A 19083-nucleotide genomic window follows, 5' to 3' on the forward strand; every position below is an offset into this window, starting at 1 on the left:
GGAAGCATGACTCTGCTGACACCGTGATTCACAATTCTGGCCTCCAAGAACAGAGAGAATAAGCTTCTATTGTTTAAACCACCTGGTTTGTCCTAATTTGTTATTGCAGCCACAGGAAACTCATACAGAAGGCTAAAATGAAAAAGATGATAAGAAGTATTGGCAAGGATGTGTAGAAATTGGAATCCTCTTAGATTACTTGTGGGAATGTAAGATGGTGCAGCTCCTTTGGAAAATGGCTTGACAATTCCCTACAACGTTAAAAACCGAGTTACCATAAGAACTAGAAATCTCACACCTATGTGTATACTCAAGAGAAATGAATATATACATCTTCACATAAAATTGCTCATGAATGTTCATAGCATGTCTATTTGTAATAGGCAAAATGTGGACACAACTCAAATGGCCACTGAGGAGTGGATAAACAAAATGTGGTGTATCCATACAGTGGGATATGATCTGGTAATAAAAAGGAATGAATAATAACATGCTACAACATGGTTAAACCTTAAAAACATTATGCAAAGTAAGACAGGCCAGACACAGACTATGTATTGCATGATTCCATTAATATGAAATGTGTAAAATAGGCAAATCCATGGAGACTCAATTTGATTAGTGTTTGCCCGGGGCTAAGGAGAGGGAAAGTAGGGAATGACTGCTAATGGATATAGGTTTTCTTTTTATAGTAATGAAAATGTACTAAAATTAGATAGTACTAATGGATTCACCGCTCCAAAAACCATTGAATTTGATTTTTTGAAAGGGTTGATTTTATTGTTGTCAAGACAGAGACCTTGGCAGAGATGCCTTTAAGTAGAGCAAGATTATAAGGCTTTCCTTCTTCTCTTCCTTCATTCATTAAACATACCTTTGTTTACCGTCTAGTATGTGCTAGGTCTTCTTCTAATCTATGAGGATATAGTGGTTCACCAGCCTGACAACTTGCTTACTCCCATGGAATTTGCATTCCATCAACAATTGAAAAAACCCCAGAAAATTATCAAGTATTAGGTCATACCAAGGTAGCATTTTTGTTACTACTCCTCAGGTATGAAATTAGTGTACAAAGTTAGAATGACCACCAGCAGTTGGTAGATAGTTTTCTCCCAAAAAGACCATGAAAATATCCCTTACTTACTTCCTTCTCCTTTGCTTGTCCTATTTCAAGACAAGTTTTCACTCTGTTTCCCAGGCTGGAGTACAGTGATGCCATCATAGCTTACTGGAACCTTGAACTCCTTGGTTCAAGTGATCCTCCCACCTCAGCCTCCAAAGTAGCTGAGACTACAGGTGTGAGCCACCACACCCAACTAATTAAAAGAAATTTTTTTTTCTAGAGGCTGGGTGCAGTGGCTTACACCTGTAATCCCAGTACTTTGAGAGGCTGAGACAGGAGGATAGTTTGAGGCCACCATGACTTCTCCCTTTTTGCGGGGACATTTTTTTACACATCTTCAAGAAATTCCTTTTCTAGAATGTGTGCTCAGACCTCCATACCAAACTGGAAGTTTCCAGAGAGGATGGGAAGAGTGGCTTGGTGAAGAATGGGCATAGTCGGCCTGGGCAGAGGTTTTGCTGCTTCTCTAAAGATTCTTCCAATGCTGTGACTTGTTACAGTTCCTGTCACTATTTGGGAAGGTCTCGTGATCCTTTTCTGGTTTTTCTTCTAATGATTAATAATTCTGCAATTTGATGAGTCATTTTTGCTTCTGTTCGTAGAAGAGGTGCAGTATATTCAGGCTGAGAAAAACAACAAGGGCCCAATGGAGGCTGCCACACTTTTTCTCAAGTTCCTGTTGGAGCTCCAGGAGGAAGGCTGGTTCCGTGGCTTTTTGGATGCCCTAGACCATGCAGGTTAGTTCATTCTTTTTAATCACAAATCCCAAATCTTTTTAATCACAAATCACAAATCATAAAACCTTGCTGCCTGACAATACTGTAAAAGTGAAAAGCTATTAATTTTGAAGTATCCACTTATAGTTCATGCCTCTTAGTCTGAGGCAATGTAAAGACTGTGTTTAGGCAGATGACATAATTGTTTACCTGAAACATCCAGCAAAAGAATCTGCAGAGAGATTATTGTTACTAATGGAAGAGTTTTGCAAGATTATTTGGATATAAAACTAATACACAAAAATTAGTTGCATTTCTGCCCAATGGAAGCAAATAAAATATGTAATCCAAAATGAAGTATCATTTTTAATAATAACAATTGTAATATATTTAGGAATAAATCTAACAAAAGATGTATAAGGTCTGAATGGAGAAAATGGTAAAATGTTATTGAAAGATACTAAAGAAGTCCTGAATAGAAAAACATACCCATCACATAGAGAAGGAGGCTTGAGATCATAAAAAATGTCGGTTCTCCCTACATTGATCTGTATATTCAATATAATTCTAATAAAAATCCTACATACTTTTCAGAGTGTGGCAAGTTGATTCTACAATGTATATGGAAGAATTACGACCCAACAATAGTCAAGACACCCCTAAAGAAGACAAGTTCAGTAGATTGGGGCTTTTCTACCTGTCAGCATTTGTTAGAAAGCTACAGGCATTGAGACAGTGAAATGTTGGTTCTGGCACTGACAAACTGACCATTGAAACAGAATAAAGACCCTTTAATTAGGCCCATGTCTTTATGGAAACCTGATATATTAGACGTCACTGAGAAAGGAGGATTACTGGGAAAGGAGGAGCTATTAAAAAAATAGCGTTGATAAACAGAATAATATTAAAAACCAAACAAACTCAAGCTGGACATGGTGGCATGGGCCTGTAGTCCCAGCTACTCAGGAGGCTGAGGCAGGAGGACTGCCTGAGTCCAGAAGTTTGAGGCTGCAGTGAGCTATGATGGTGCTGCTGCACTCCAGCCTGGGCAACATAGGGAGACCCCCGCATTTAAAAAACAAACCCTGGGCCCGGCGTGGTGGCTCACGCCTGTAATCCCAGCACTTTGGGAGGATGAGGCGGGCAGATTACCTGAGATCAGGAGTTTGAGACCAGTTTAGCCAACTTGGCAAAACCCTGTCTCTACTAAAAATACAAAAATTAGCTGGGCGTGGTGGTGGGCACCTGTAATCCCAGCTACTCTGGAGGCTGAAGCAGGAGAATTGCTTGAACCCAGGAGGCGGAGGTTGCAGTGAGCTGAGATTGCATCATTGCACTCCAGCTTGGGCAATGAGTAAAACTCCTTCTCAAATTAAAATAAATAAATAAATAAATAAACCCTGTATTTAAAAAACAAACCCTAACTTTCATGCCCAGGTGGATACAAATAAATAAATACATTTGTATTCCTTACATCAAGTTTATCAAAAACACAAGAAAGTGAAAAAACAAAACAAAACAAATCACAAACTCTGGGAGAAGATATTTTCAAAATATATAATCACTAAAGGATTAGTATCTAGAATATATTAAAAAGGTCTTAAAATCAATTGGAAAAAGAAAACATAGAGCAAAAAATTTGGACAAACATTTCAATGAATACGAAGAATGAAAAGTAAATAAATGTATGAAAAGATTCTCAGCCCAATTAGGAATTTGGGAATTGTAGATTAGGAACACAGTGAAATAACATTTTATAACTACCAGACAGCAAAACTTAAGTCCAACAGTGCTAAGGTTAAAGAAGATATTTAATGGAAATCTTTTTTTTTTTTTTTGAGACAGAGTCTCGCTCTGTTGCCCAGGCTGGAGTGCAATGGCACGATCTCGGCTCACTGCAACCTCCGCCTCCTAGGTTCAAGTTATTTTCATGTCTCAGCCTCCTGAGTAGCTGGGATTACAGGTGCCCACCACCATACCTGGCTAATTACTGTATTTTTAGTAGAGATGGGTTTTTTTGTTTTTTGGGTTTTTTTTGAGATGGAGTCTCACTCTGTCGCCTAGGCTGGAGTGCAGTGGCGCGATCTCGGCTCACTGCAAGCTCCGCCTCCCGGGTTCATGCCATTCTCCTGCCTCAGCCTCCGAGTAGCTGGTACTACAGGCACGCACCACCACGCCCGGCTAATTTTTTGTATTTTTAGTAGAGACAGGGTTTCACCATGTTAGCCAGGATGGTCTCGATCTCCTGACCTCGTGATCCGCCTGCCTCGGTCTCCCAAAGTGCTGGAATTACAGGCGTGAGCCACCGCGCCTGGCCAGAGATGGGATTTTGTCATGTTGGTCAGGTTGGCCTCGAACTCCTGACCTCAGGTGATCCACCTGCCTCGGCCTCCCAAAGTGCTGGGATTATAGGCGTGAGCTACCGTGCCTGGCTGGAAATCTTAAATATCATTATATGGAGTGTAAATTGATACAACTATTTTGAAAAATAACTTGATATCACCTTGTAGAATTCAGCTCTCATGTATCCTTCTATCCAAAAGTTTCACTTTTAAGTTTGTGCCCTAGAAAAACTTATACATATATTCCAGAATATGCATATAAGAGTGTTCATAGTGTAATTGTAGTAACAAAAGCAAGCAAACAAAACTGGAATTTAGCCTGATGTCTTTTAAGAGGAGAATGTATACATAAATTTTATAGTATTTACACATGGTCCATTAAACTACAATGAAAAGGTGTGAACACATCTATAGATGACAACTCAGGTGAGTTGTAGAAATGTAATGTTAAATTTTAAAGAAAGAGAAACTTACATGGCATAGGATATAATATTTATAAAGCTCCAAAAAGCTAAATTTAACATATTGCTTAGGGAATCAAATATATGCAACTATAAAAAAAGTAAAGTATTGATATATTAAATACAGGAAAGCAGTGACTTTGGCAGGGAGCAGAGAGGTTGGAAAGAGAAGGCACAAAGTATTGGAATATGTTGGGTTTTTTTGTTTGTTTGTTTTTTGTTTTTGTTTTTTTGAGGCGGAGTTTCACTCCATAGCCCAGGCTGGAGTGCAGTATTGCAATCTCCGCTCACTGCAACCTCCGCCTCCTGGGTCCCGGTTCAAGCAATTCTTCTCCCTCAGCCTCCCGAGTAGCTGGGATTACAGGCACATGCCACCATGCCCAGCTAATTTTTGTATTTTTAGTAGAGATGGGGTTTCACCATGTTGGTCAGACTGGTCTTGAACTCCTGGCCTCAAGTGATCTGCCTGCCTTAGCCTCCCAAAGTGCTGGGATTACAGGCATGAGCCCCTGCACCCAGCCGGAATTTGGTGGTTCTTAAATTGGATAGTGGGTTCACATATGTTCCTTTTCTTGTTACAGTCTTTATTATATATGTTACAAATATTCTGGTACATGCATCAAATATTACATAATTTTTACATTTCTGTTTTCAGAGCTATGGCGCTTTCTATCAACAGAAGAATCATGAAGTTCATAAATTTGGAAAGGAGAGCTTTATTTTTCATAAAGGGTTGGCAGTCTGTCTGCATGGTGGCCATTTTGACAGGCTGGGAAGTGTAGCCTCCTGCCAGAAGCGGGAAACAGGCACTTTGAGGGTGGGAAGAGTGAAACAGGGATTTATGCTGAACAGGGTGACCAAATACTCAGTAAGCTGCAGGAGGAGTCATGAATATGAAAGTAGAAGAATGCACCTGGGCAGCTGAGTTCATGCCTTTCCATGGCACCCATGTTCAAAAACTGGCAGTGTTAGCATGATCCATGGGTGGAGTTTTTGGCCCTCTGATGTCAGAAGGTGAAGCAGAGGACATGAAAACTCTCACTGCACATCCTTCATAGACTGGCCAGACCCACTCTATGGTTGGTGGTCTCTTATCAGGAAGAAATGCTGGTTGGTTGTTGTGTTGAAACTGCTAAAGGGAGGGGCAGTCAGGAGGTTGGTTGAAATCAGCAAAGGAGCAAGTCTTTCCAAAGGGCTGGTTTCTGTTTCTCTTCAGAGAAAGCACTATTTCTCCACTTTGGGGATATGATTAATCTGGATATTGTAAATTATTTTAACCCTTACCAACCTGTTAGGTAAAAATAGTACTTTTAATGGTTTAGTATTGGAAGTCCTAGCTGGAGCAGTTAGGCAAGGAAAAGAAAGACAAGGTATCCAAATTGGAAAAGAAGAAGTAAAATAATCTGTTTGCAGATGGCAGAATTTTTTTTTTTTTTTTGAGACAGTCTCGCTCTGTCGCCCGGGTTGGATGGAATGCAGTGGCGCGATCTCGGCTCACTGCAAGCTCTGCCTCCTGGGTTCACGCCATTCTCCTGCCTCAGCCTCCCGAGTAGCTGGGACTACAGGTGCTCGCCACCACACCCAGCTAATTTTTTGTATTTTTAGTAGAGACCGGGTTTCACCGTGTTAACCAGGATGATCTCAATCTCCTGACCTCGTGATCTGCCTGCCTTAGCCTCCCAAAGTGCTGGGATTACAGGCGTGAGCCACCATGCCCGGCCAATGGCAGAATCTTATATGTAGAAAACCCTAAAGATTTTAGAAAAAACTATTAGAACTAATTCAGAGAAGTTTCAGGACACAAATCAACACCCCAAAATTAGTCACATGTTTATGTATTGACAAATAATCCAAAAAAGAAATTAAGGTAACAATTCCATTTATAATAGCATCAAAAAGATTAAAATACTTAGGAAGAAACCTAACCAAGGAGATAAAAGATTCACACCCTGAAAACAACAAAATATTGCTGAAAGAATGAAAGATAACACAAATAAATTGAAAGACATCTCCATTCATGAATTAAAGACTTAAGATGCCTATACTACCAAAAGTGAACTGCAGATTCAATGCACTCCCTATCAAAATCCCAATGGCATTTTTTTTTGTAGAAATAGAAAAATGTATCCAAAATTTATAGAGAATCTCAAGGTATCTCGAATAGGTAAAATTTTGATAATGAAAAATAAACCAGGAGGCCTCACCTCTCCTGATTTCAAAGATTTGCAAGGTGGAAAAGGTCTGGATTTTTGTTTTATAACAAAATGAATTTAACACGACTGAACTGTACATTTAAAAATAGTTAAGATGGTAAATGTTTTATCTGTTTTTTACTACAATTTTAAAAAAGAATGAGGTTGAACATCTTATGTATGTTGGCCATTAGTATTTTTTTCTGAACTTTCTAAATATGATTTTTAAATAAATGTCTTTTAAGGGCATGTGGAATAATATTAAGTAAATTTCCCATTTACTTAATATTATCTTAGAAAAATTAGAAGGAAAGTTCCTTAGGGTCAGGAATTAAGGTTTATATTTCTTTTTGCCTTCTTTACTGCTTTCCACTGAGAAGATACTTAATAAACCTGTTGACTCTGACTTTTTAAAGACAAATTAGGGATTGTAGGTGAAGTCCATGGGGCACTTTGTAAGAAAGATTTTGTACTAAGATAAAAATGTAAGACTTCAAAGTTGTCCTTAGTACTTTTTCCCAATAGATAATAAATATTGCTAGAAGGCCTAAAAGTGTTGGATGACTGAAATGAATACTGTTTTCTTTTTGAAAAATCAATGACAATTGGGGGTAATTTACAGATATTTTTTGAATTCTACCACCATACATTCAAACATGATTTCTATGATACTAATCTCAAAGTATTTTTCAGTTGGTTTCATAAAAGTCCACATTTTTTTCATTCTTTTCAGGTTATTCTGGACTTTATGAAGCCATTGAAAGTTGGGATTTCAAAAAAATTGAAAAGTTGGAGGAGTATAGATTACTCTTAAAACGTTTACAACCAGAATTTAAAACCAGAATTATTCCAACAGATATCCTTTCTGATCTGTCTGAATGTTTAATTAATCAGGAATGTGAAGAAATTCTACAGGTAAGTTAATATAAAGTACTAAAATTGGGGGAAATAATAATAACATGGGAGGTGTCTTCTGTTTTCTATACTGTTTTAGACCTGAGAAAGATCATTGAAACCCACAAAAGTACTCATAGAATAGTACCTTTTTTTTTTTTTTTTTTGAGATGGAGTCTCGCTCTGTCACCAAGGCTGGAGTGCAATGGCATGATCTCGGTTCACTGCACCCTCTGCCTCCTGGGTTCAAGTGATTCTCCTGCCTCAGCCTCCTGAGTAGCTGGGATTATGGGTGCGTGCTACCACGCCCAGCTAATTTTTGTATTTTTAGTAGAGACGGGGTTTCACCATGTTGATCAGGCTGGTCTCGAACTCCTGACCTCGTGATCCACCCGCCTCGGCCTCTCAAAGTGCTGGGATTACAGGTGTGAGCCACCGCGCCCAGCCAGAATGGTACTTTTAATGTGAACTGAGTAATATTTATGTCACAAAGTTTTTTTGAAGTTTGCCCTATTTTCAGTTAAAATCACCACAGTCTGTGAACAGTGTTTTATGCAAATTTAAATTGAACAGTTGAGCAGATGAGAAAGGGCTACAGACTCTAGCAGTTAAGTGTTTAGACTCTGAACACAGATAAATTTCGTTAGAATCATAGCTCAACCACTTACTAGCGGTATGATCTTGGGCAAGTTACTTAGTTTCTCTGAATATCGATCTGTTTCCTTGTGTGTAAAATGGAAATAATAATGGTACCTTATTAATATGGTACTTTTATAAGGGTAATGAGATATGTAAATGAGATAATATATATAAAGTACTCACGTATGTCTTGCACAGAGTGTGTGAACAATAAACTTTAGTTATTATGATTAGTAAAAGTCATACAAATTCCTCAACCCTGAAAAAAAAATTGTTAGTATTTTGTTATCTGTTTCCACATATTGCTATATGCCAATATACCCATGTTGGGAATGGTTGTCAAATGATTATTTTCCTCATATTGCTGATGAGGACAGGTGTAAGAACTCAGAGGCGATGAGAAGGCTTGGCTTGACACAGTGACATCTAGTGTAAAGGAAAGGATGAAGGAAAAAGTATCTTAAAAGATGTGTTGGACGGGGAAAAAATTGTCATGAATATGACCCATTGAACCGTAATGTACAATGGCTTTAAGTCAGATAGTATGTGAACTGACATTTCTTCAGTCAAAACTGATAGAGGGAAAGCTTTTGAGATAATTGATCAATAAACTACAGTTGCTTTGCTTAGATTTGCTCCACTAAGGGGATGATGGCAGGTGCAGAGAAATTGGTGGAATGCCTTCTCAGATCAGACAAGGAGAACTGGCCCAAAACTTTGAAACTTGCTTTGGAGAGAGAGAGGAACAAGTTCAGTGAACTGTGGACTGTAGAGAAAGGTAAGACACTGTACCCTCCTCACAGCTCTACTTAGGGCTTCGCTCATTCCAACTGGTCTCTCACATCCCATCAGAGGCGTTTTCCCCTCAGCGAGCCAGAGCTACATGTCTAGTGTGAGACCAGCAGGAAGCTGCATTCTGGGAGGGAGGCACTTACTTGCCTACAAAGTTAGTTTGGTTGTATATAACCCCTAAAAATGGACTGGGGAAAACCACTTTCATCCAGAATTAGCCCATCTGGCCCAAAGGATTTGGGGAAGGCAGAATCCGAACTCCCAGTCTAAGTTTAGATTATCAGAGAAATAGCTTGAGAATTCTAGAGTGAAAGGTTCAAACTCCAGGACTTACCCCCTTTTCAGAGTAGATTTCTTGATAGACATTGCCTGGTTCTCTTACTGGAAGTCATCTGGAACTGAATCCGACAGGTGAAAGAATTGGTTGTTGATTAAGTGTCTGAACCATCATTTGGTTTCTTGAAGCTAACGCTCAGAGCGTTGTTTCAAAGGCTGAGTTTGGTAAACATCTGAATATCTGGTCTTAGCTTTCCTAGGCTTCTTTGGATCGTAAGTTGTTTCAGAAACTGTCTGTATAAATACACATCTGATTTACTGGGTCAAGAGTCAGTCAGAAATGGAAGACACGAATGTCTGCTAAATCATGCTTCTATTTTTTTTTTGGTGCATACGAATCCCTTGGAGGTCTTGTTAAAATGTGGATTCTGACTCAGTAGGGCAATACATTCCACACTTTGAGTAATATAGCTCTAAATTACATTGGAGGTCAACTCCAAATTGAGATTTGAAACTCAAAGTGATTCTTTTAACTGTTTTAAAAGGTGAAGAGGAGTGGTTGTGAGAAATTTTAATAGAAGTTAAAAATCTTAGTGTTATGACCTTTTTGTGGAGCTTTCACCATCAAAACTATAATCAGATTATGTGAAGATTCTAAGACTTTTTTGGTCTTACAAAGGTATAAAAGATGTTGAAACAGAAGATCTCGAGGATAAAATGGAAACTTCTGACATACAGATTTTCTACCAAGAAGATCCAGAATGCCAGAATCTTAGTGAGAATTCATGTCCACCTTCAGGTACCTGGCATTGTTTGTTCTTTTCCATAATGGTGCTCTTCTGGTATTTGGTGTGGGGACACGTTTTGCAGTACCCAAAGTCACAGCCTTGTGAAAAGGCTTGTAAGGAAAATTAAGAAAGAAAAGAGAATTTATGTTACAATAGATACTTTTTCTATATTTGGAATGCCATTCTTTCCTTCCAGTTCTTCCACTATCTTTTTTTTTCTTCTTTTTACTATCTTTTTTTCTTCTTTTACCACTAAGAAAGTATGTGCATGTCTATGGTGGAAATGCAAATAGAGTCTTCACCAAAACCTGATGATGTCTATGAATTCCCAAATCAGCCTTGCTTTCTAAAGAAATACTACTTCTATTTCTGAGCCACTTGCTCAATTTCCTTTTAGGACCCCTGGGCTGCCCTGCAAGTTGATGAAGTTAGTGTGTTACCCAAATGCACCCAGCTGAGAACTGAGTAGCGGCTGAGATCCAGCCTGTGCATTTGCCACACAGTGCACTGAGGGGCTGTGTCCTCCAAGAGAAGCTCCTTTTTCTCATTTACACAGAGGCACTGTGTAAGTTAGCTGTGGCCCTGTGAGGCCCCCATATGCTTCTTGAAGCATATTTTCTTGATGGCTTTATGACACCAGAAAGTTGTATAATATGCCATAGTAAAAAGTTATTTATAAAAGAGTATCAGGAAGGAAATTAGGATTAATAATGAGTGATGTTAGAAGAAAAATGATATTAGGATAACATCATAAAGAGAAAATGTGCAGATTGCTTCTGCAACTGAATATTACAAGTATTTTTGTTTTGTTTTGTTGTTGGTCATTTCAGAATAAAATCTGTTACCCCTTGGAAAAAAAAAGAAGAAGAAATAATGAATATGAGTTGCTTTGAATTTTCTGACATGTGAAGATTCTTGCATGTCTTTTGTTGTTTTTTGAGATGGAGTCTCTCGCTCTGTTGTTCAGGCTGGAGTGCAGTGGCACAATCTCAACTCACTGCAACCTTGGCCTCCTGGGTTCAAGTGATTCTGCCTTAGTCTCCCAAGTAGCTGGGACCACAGGCATGTGCCACCACATCTGGATAATTTTTGTTTTTTGTTTTTTGTTTTTTTTTGTAGAGATGGGTATTTCACCATGTTGGCCAGGCTGTTCCCAAACTCCTGACCTCAAGTGATCCATCCACTTCGGCCTCCCAAGTGCTGGGATTATAGGCATGAGCCACTGCGCCTGGCCCTTACATGTCTTTTGTGTGAGGTTAATTCACTTAACCTTTTAGAAATTCTCCCTTTCTCTAAAATGGGCAGGTTAGACTCAGTAGATAATTTCCAAAGTCTTTGCTAGCTCTTAACATTTTATATGCCTACCTGTTATTGAGATAAAGCCTTTGATTATTTTTTAAAACTTCTGGTTGTGTCGAGAGAAAATATCGTTTGAGAACCTGAAGAACGACAAAGTGTTATTGCTCCTTAATAAGAAATTGCTTTGAGAATCCAGTGTTAACAGTTTGGTTTTCTTCAAATATCTTGGGAGGATTTGTTGCTTTTTTCCATACAGCATTGCCTTTAGTGGACAGGTTGTCTTACCCTGAATTGGGCCATTCTTGCTTTGGTTTCTCTTGTTAGCCTTCCATGATTGTATAAAAAATAATTCATGGTTTGTTTTTTTTTTCCTTCTTGCCATCAATACTTGGTCACTGAGAGAATTCTGTACTTCAAATTAGTGGAAAAGAAAGAGTGGTTACCAAGAGAAAGGATTCTAAACTTTCTCCAGTGAGGCTCTTCTTGCTGGAGTCAGAATTTGTGGACATTAGACTGTAGCTATTACCGTGATTCCTCAGAGCAGGAACTGTTTGGTAATTTTGCTCCTTTTGTATTCCAGAAGTGTCTGATACAAACTTGTACAGCCCATTTAAACTGAGAAATTACCAATTAGAGCTTGCTTTGCCTGCTAAGAAAGGAAAAAACACAATAATATGTGCTCCTACAGGTAAGCCTATTGCCATTACTTACATTGTTTTTCTGTTTGCTTCCTTTTTTGTTGTTGTTGTTGAATACTGGGACAGAATGGGCAAGTTTCAGTTTTTTCCTTGTTCCATATGTCTTTTGAGAAAACTGTCGTACTAATGTCCTTGTGTATTTTATGGGACATGAGAAGGTAAGAAAAGTGCCCTCTGTTAGCTTGCTTTTGGGTCTTGGCTGTTTGCATGCACCTAGGAAGTAGCTTGATATTTTTTAGTCATAGTGTAAATTCTGTAACTGTTAACCCATCTAAATTATCAATTAATTAGTCAGCTCAGTAGTATTAGAAGAGCCAAAAATAAATGCCTTTCTAGAGAAATATCTAATATATGAGTTACATGTTTTCTTTTTTTCTTACATGTTAAAAGGTTGTGGAAAAACCCTGGTTGCAGTCCTTATATGTGAACATCATCTTAAAAAATTCCCACCAGGACAAAAGGGGAAAGTTGTCTTTTTTGCAAATCAGATCCCAGTATATGAACAGCAGGAATCTGTATTCTCAAAATACTTTGAAAGACTTGGGTAGGTATAATAGTTGCTTCAATTTCTTTTTCTCCAGCTTTGTGTTAATTGATGTGTTTTCTGTTTGGTTTTGAAAAACAACAATAAAAAATTATATTAGATTCAGCTTTTATATAATCCAGATGTAATTCCTTCATGGATTCAAGTCTTTTTTGTTAGATGTACCAGAAAGCTTAAACTCCCCTGGTTTGCCCTTGTATGGGGAGTAAATGACTTCAGGGATAAATCTGATGTTTATGGGACACGTTTAACTTCTTTAATGATTTTATAATTTATTTGATATTATTCTTTTACGTACTCTTTTCTCAGTGACTTAATATATACTACTATAAATTACAACTAGCTTGGATTTATTGATCACTTACTATGTGTCAGGCTCTGTGCTAAGGACTTGCCTACAGCTATACTCCTTTTGGACTCAGGGAGAATTTAATCAGTTGATGTTCTGAGCTAGCATTTCATATTTGTGGTTCCTTATTCACATCGTGATTGGTAATATGGAATTTCTGTCATTTCCCAGGTATAGAGTTACAGGCATTTCTGGAGCAACAGCTGAGAATGTACCAGTGGAACAGATTGTTGAGAACAATGACATCATCATTTTAACTCCGCAGATTCTTGTGAACAACCTTAAAAAGGGAACGATTCCATCACTGTCCGTCTTTACTTTGATGATATTTGATGAATGCCACAACACCAGTAAACAACACCCATACAATATGATCATGTTTAATTATCTAGATCAGAAACTTGGAGGATCTTCAGGCCCACTGCCCCAGGTATCTCCAAAGTCAGACGAATACTTCGGAAGAGCTATAATCTTCCTAACTCCTATTTTCTTACTCTTGTGGCCACATTGAAGATGTCCTTCTCAAGTCCCGAGTCCATATTGTACAACTCATTATGAATTTTGTTTCCTTTACTCATTTGTTCACTTAGTAAATATGCATTATGCGCCTCCATGTGCTATACACTGTGTTAGTAAAAACAAAAAAAACAAAAACCGTACTCCAGCAGGAAAGTTATATGAGGGGTTGTGGAAACATGGTACCGTTTCTCAGACATCTCATGATTTTGAATGCTCCTTACAGGTCATTGGGCTGACTGCCTCGGTTGGTGTTGGGGATGCCAAAGACACAGATGAAGCCTTGGATTATATCTGCAAGCTGTGTGCTTCTCTTGATGCGTCAGTGATAGCAACAGTCAAAGACAACCTGGAGGAACTGGAGCAAGTTGTTTATAAGCCCCAGAAGTGTAAGTTGGATCCAGTAACAAGCCCTTTGAGATTTTGTTACTCTCTGCTACCTCTGGTTCAGAGCCATCTAGACGAACACTGAACTTTGACTCTTTCTCTGTTTAGTAGAAAATATTTAACCCCAAACTTGAGTAATAGTCACATTTTTAGCCTCTCTAACTGAGCTCTCATCCCAAGCAATGGATGAACCTCAGAAGTGGCCTGTAGAGAGTAAACGTTCTTCCTCTTTGGTTCCAAAAACCTCTTATAAATGTACTAGCAATGCAAAAGAGGTGATGAGAGAATTTAGACATCAGATAGCCAAGAGCTGGGCTCACTCAGCCTTTTCCCATGCTCTGTCCCTGTGTGATCATCACTGTTTGAATATGTATTTGATCATTTGAGTTGAAATGGAATGATCTGAATTCATTATGTCACTCCTCAAAAGATCAGAGACGATTTTTTAATAAGACTAACAACTGTTTATTGATGTTATTATTATGCTAACCCTGCAAGGAAGAGAGGGATACAGAAAATATATATGACTTCACCCTTGCTCTCTGAGTAGTACGTGACTGTATGTCTGAGGTAGAACAAATAGACCTGTAATAGAGAGTGGTATAGATAAGTTGCTTTTTGAAGGCTGCTTGTAAGTAAGGAGTTTGATGTACCCAATCCCAACTTTTCAGTGTCACATATGAATTTCTTTATAATCCGGTTCCTCCTGCCCCTCTGAGCTTCATCGCCTTCAAATATTCATAAACCCAACCATGTTGCATTCCTCTGGGCTACTCAATCATGCCGTGTGCTTTCTCTCTCCAACCTTTTGTCTGTGCTTCCTTTGTACGTCACTGCGCTTTTTTTTTCTTTGCCAAGTTGTGATGGAATATATATGACTACTCTTGCTTTCTTCTTTCTTCTTCCTGTATTTATTCTACAACTCTGACTTCCCTGGAAGAATTAGGTATTACTTTCCTTGTGTTTTGTGACACTTTGCGTGTACAATTTCTTTTCTTTTTGAGACGGAGTCTCACGCTGTTGCCTAGGCTGGAGTGCAGTGGTGCAATCTCAGCTCACTGCAAGCTCTACCTCCTGGGTTCAAGTGATTCTCCTGCCTCAGTCTCCTGAGTAGCTGGAATTACAAGCATGTACCACCACACCTGGCTAATTTTTTGTATTTTTAGTAGAGACAGGGTTTCACCATGTTGGCCAGGCTGGTCTTGAATTCCTGACCTCAAGTGATCCACCCTCCTCGGCCTCCCAAAGTGTTAGGATTACAGGCATGAGCCACCACACCTGGCCACACTTTACATGTACTTCCGTTAGAGAACTGCTATGGTTAGTTAGCCATGTATATTTCTCTCCCTTAAGATCACAGCCCTGTATGGAGCATGAAGTGTGTTCTTTCAACTATCTATAATCAAAGCATGGCACATTGCAGGCAATTAATAATTAGGCTGAAATAATACACTGATAAATGGAGGATCAGTGTGAATACCGCTGGGGGCTGTGGGAGGAGGGAGAATGTCAAAGCACAGAGACAGGGTTAGATTTTGGCACTTGCAGAGACATGAGAGATGCCAGCCTCATCAGAGAAGAGGTAACAGGACAGCCACAGTAAGAAACTGGTTAGGCCAGGTGCAGTGGCTCACACCTGTAATCCTGGCACTTTGGGAGGCCAAGGCGGGTGGATCACCAGTTCAGGAGTTCGAGACCAACCTGGCCAATATGGTGAAGCCCCGTCTCTACTAAAAATACAAAAATTAGACAGGCGTGGTGGCGGGTGCCTGTAGTTCCATCTACTTGGGAGGCTGAGGCAGAAGAATCACTTGAACCCGGGAGACGGAGGTTGCAGTGAGCTGAGATCGCACCACTGCACTCCAGCCTGGGTGACAGAGTGAGACTCCGTCTCACTCAAAAAAAAAAAAAAAAAGAAGTTAGTTAGACCTACCCCATGAAAGACAGATGTTAGAATCAGTACAAGAAGCAACAGGGAGCCATTGCATTTTGAGCATTTGTTATATCATCTGGACCACCTGCCAGTGAGCCTGGAACCTTAGGTTTTTCAGAGGAAGTATCAAAGGCAGAAAAAGGTTTTAGAGATACCTACTTTGAACTACAGTCTGTCCTTCCTGAAAATATACTCACTCTTTTTTCTTTTTTTTTTTTTTATGTCTCTAGTTTTCAGGAAAGTGGAATCACGGGTTAGCGACAAATTTAAATGCATCATAGCTCAGCTGATGAGGGACACAGAGAGTCTGGCGAAGAGAATCTGCAAAGACCTCGGTGAGATAAATCTCATATTTTGTGTTCTCTCCACTTGGGAATAGCCATTTATTGTTCACTGTGGTCTTTTTGCATTCTCCTTAGTTCAGACAATGTCAAGAGCATATCCAGAGATTGTCTTCTTGATTATAGGTTATTTGGGAGCCTTATATGTCTTCCTTTATTCTTTCTTTTTTTCCTTTTTAAATCCAAAATAAGTTCATCCAGACACACGCACCTGAAAAATAACCATACTTAAGTCAGTTCATTGCTTTCTCTACCTTCTAAATTAGCTTTCCCTCCTGACTTTCCTGTTTACCTGAATGAAACCCCCATTCCTCTGCTGGCTCAGATTTATACCTAGAGGCAATCACCTCGCACGTTTCCCAGCACTAAAGGAGTGCGACTAGAGATGGGCCAGGGGAAGACAGTGAAGGGTCTGGATTTGAATTTTATCCTAAAAATAATGGGGAAAAAGTGAAGATTTAAAACTGATTAGTGATGTAATAAAGATACCAGTGAATGAGAAGGACCAAAGAGAGGCAGTGGAGATGGACTGGAGAAGGAAGGAGACACATGTGAGATGCTTCTAACTTGAGTGTTATGATTGGATGGCTAACTGGATTCGGGTGGGGATGAGAAAGGGGAGGGAGGGGCTGATTCCCCCCCAGGCATCTGGCTTAGGCCCCTGTATGAATGCCAGTGGGTGGTCCTGGTACCAGGACTAGAAGCATTGGCAGGTACAAGGTGAGTTTTGAGCTTTAGAGATGTTAAATGTGACGTCTGTAAGACACCTCATGGAGTCTCTCCTTCTCTCACACGTATTTTGCTTTTCTCTCCCCTTTTCTTTCACAATTGCTATTATAACTGTTCTAACAGCCTCCTAGCTGATTTTGCCCACCTCCGCTCTCTCTTCCATTCAACCCCTCATGAACTAGTCAGTCTTCATGAATACATTTTATCATGTCCCTGTCCTGCTTAAAAACCCTTTGCCTACAGGATAATCGTCACGCCTCTAACCTGCAGTCTGAGCTCTGCCTGAACAACCAGGTTCTACTTATCTTTCCAATGTTATATTCTACTACTTCCCTACCTGAATCCTTTTGATTTAGCAATTTCCTGAATGTGTTCATGCATATGTTCATTCGTTTAGTACTAAGGAATGTGCTAGGTGATGGGAATACAGCATGAACCCAAAGACACAGCCCTGGGCCTCAGGGCATTTCTAGTCTGATGGTAAGGCCAAAATTAGATAAATAATAATAATACTAAAGCAGCTGGTGTGGTAGGGATAATAAGGTGTGTTTCAGGCACAGGGAATAGCATATGCAAAGGCCAGGACACTAGAAAGGGTATGGGGACTTCCATTAGTCCTGTAGAATGCTGAAAGGAGAGTGGCTGGAAATGAGAAGCAAAAGCAAGCAGAGGCCAGAACATGGGGAGGAGCCTGTGAGCTGGAGCAGGATTTTGGCTGCAGGAACCCACTAAAAGCTTTTAAGCAGTGGGGTGGAATGGTTTCTCATCTGCAATTTTGCAAACTCCTCTAACCACTGGGTAGAGAATGGGGTAGAGGGAACAAGGCAAGAGGAAGGGAGACCAGTTTGGAGGTTGTCATATTATCCAGCAGCACAATGATGTGGTTTGAATTGAGGAAGCAGCAAAGGATGGAGAGATGGTGACGTGAGTTTCTGTTTTCTTACTCCTCCCACCTCAGGTACCCTGCCTTTTTGCCGGTCTGAATACAGTTAGCTGCTTATTTCTAAATTGCTTAGGCTATTTTTACACCTACCCAGGTTCAATCAGTACCCGTTGGCTCATCATCTTTACTGCTGGCTGCCTCGTTGTAGCTGCAACTTGGAAAGAATGTCAATACTACTTGTTTGGGTAGCCTCCTTTGTTCCTATTATTGAAAATGAGTGAGGGGAAGAATTTAACCCAGAAATATAGCTCTTGCCTTTTGTTGTACTGCGCTCTTCACGAGGAGCCCTGGCGAACTGATACCAGAGTAACTCACAGACTCAGCCGCTTGAGAACACAGCCATAGTCTCCTCATCTTTTTATTCCCAGCACCCTGCACAGAGCCTGGACCACAGCAGACGCTCCAGCTGTAAACCAAGCCGCTGAGGCTTATCCTAGGAGATGCACACAGACAGATGCATCTGTGATCAGTGTCTTTTGAGGGCCGATTCTGTGCTTGGCCCTGAGAATGCTGCTCTGGAGAACAAGAGGCCCAAGTCCACAGCAAAGCAGAATATAGGGTGTACTGAGTCCTCAATCTCCTCCTTGATTTTTTTTGTTTTTAAGAGTCTCACTCTGTTGCCAGGCTGGAGTACAGTGATGTAATCTCGGTTCACTGCAACCTCCGCCTCCTGGGTTCAAGCGATTCTTCTGCCTCAGTCTCCCAAGTAGGTGGGACTACAGGTGCGCACCACCACCCCCAGCTAATTTTTGTATTTTTAGTAGAAACAGGGTTTTACCATGTTGGCCAGGATGGTCTCGATCTGTTGACCTCGTGATCCATCCGCCTGGGGCTCCCAAAGTGCTGGGATTACAGGCATGAGCCACCGCGGCTGGCCAATCTCCTGCTTTTATATATCCTCCTCTAATGAAGCTCTTGAGACCTGTTATTTTTACTTTGTCATTTTTAAAGGCAAAGTTGGGTTTTTCATGTCTATTGTTTTATTTCTGGGCTGCTTTGGTTGTCATCTCATAGAGCCAGTAGAGCTTGGGCATTGACACATGTGGGTTTGAATTCCTGCCCTTTGTCCACGTACTTGCTGTGTGACTTCAGGTAAATTACTTATTACTTGGCTTTTCTGA

General features: G+C 40.0%; 1 protein-coding gene across 1 annotated transcript in view; it reads left to right on the top strand.

Moving 5' to 3' along the window:
• The window catches only part of RIGI (RNA sensor RIG-I), a 71499-nt gene that overhangs the window by 26533 nt on the left and 25883 nt on the right, over positions 1 to 19083 (top strand). The window contains exons 2-10 of the mRNA XM_050760754.1: positions 1726 to 1860; positions 7568 to 7749; positions 8998 to 9145; positions 10115 to 10234; positions 12103 to 12210; positions 12611 to 12764; positions 13285 to 13543; positions 13856 to 14018; positions 16180 to 16284. Coding sequence (XP_050616711.1) covers positions 1726 to 1860; positions 7568 to 7749; positions 8998 to 9145; positions 10115 to 10234; positions 12103 to 12210; positions 12611 to 12764; positions 13285 to 13543; positions 13856 to 14018; positions 16180 to 16284 — 1374 coding nt within the window. The remainder of the gene's footprint in view (positions 1 to 1725; positions 1861 to 7567; positions 7750 to 8997; positions 9146 to 10114; positions 10235 to 12102; positions 12211 to 12610; positions 12765 to 13284; positions 13544 to 13855; positions 14019 to 16179; positions 16285 to 19083) is intronic.

This window comes from Macaca thibetana, chromosome 15 (genome assembly GCF_024542745.1).
Source record: "Macaca thibetana thibetana isolate TM-01 chromosome 15, ASM2454274v1, whole genome shotgun sequence".
In the NCBI taxonomy this organism is placed as follows: Eukaryota; Metazoa; Chordata; class Mammalia; order Primates; family Cercopithecidae; genus Macaca; species Macaca thibetana.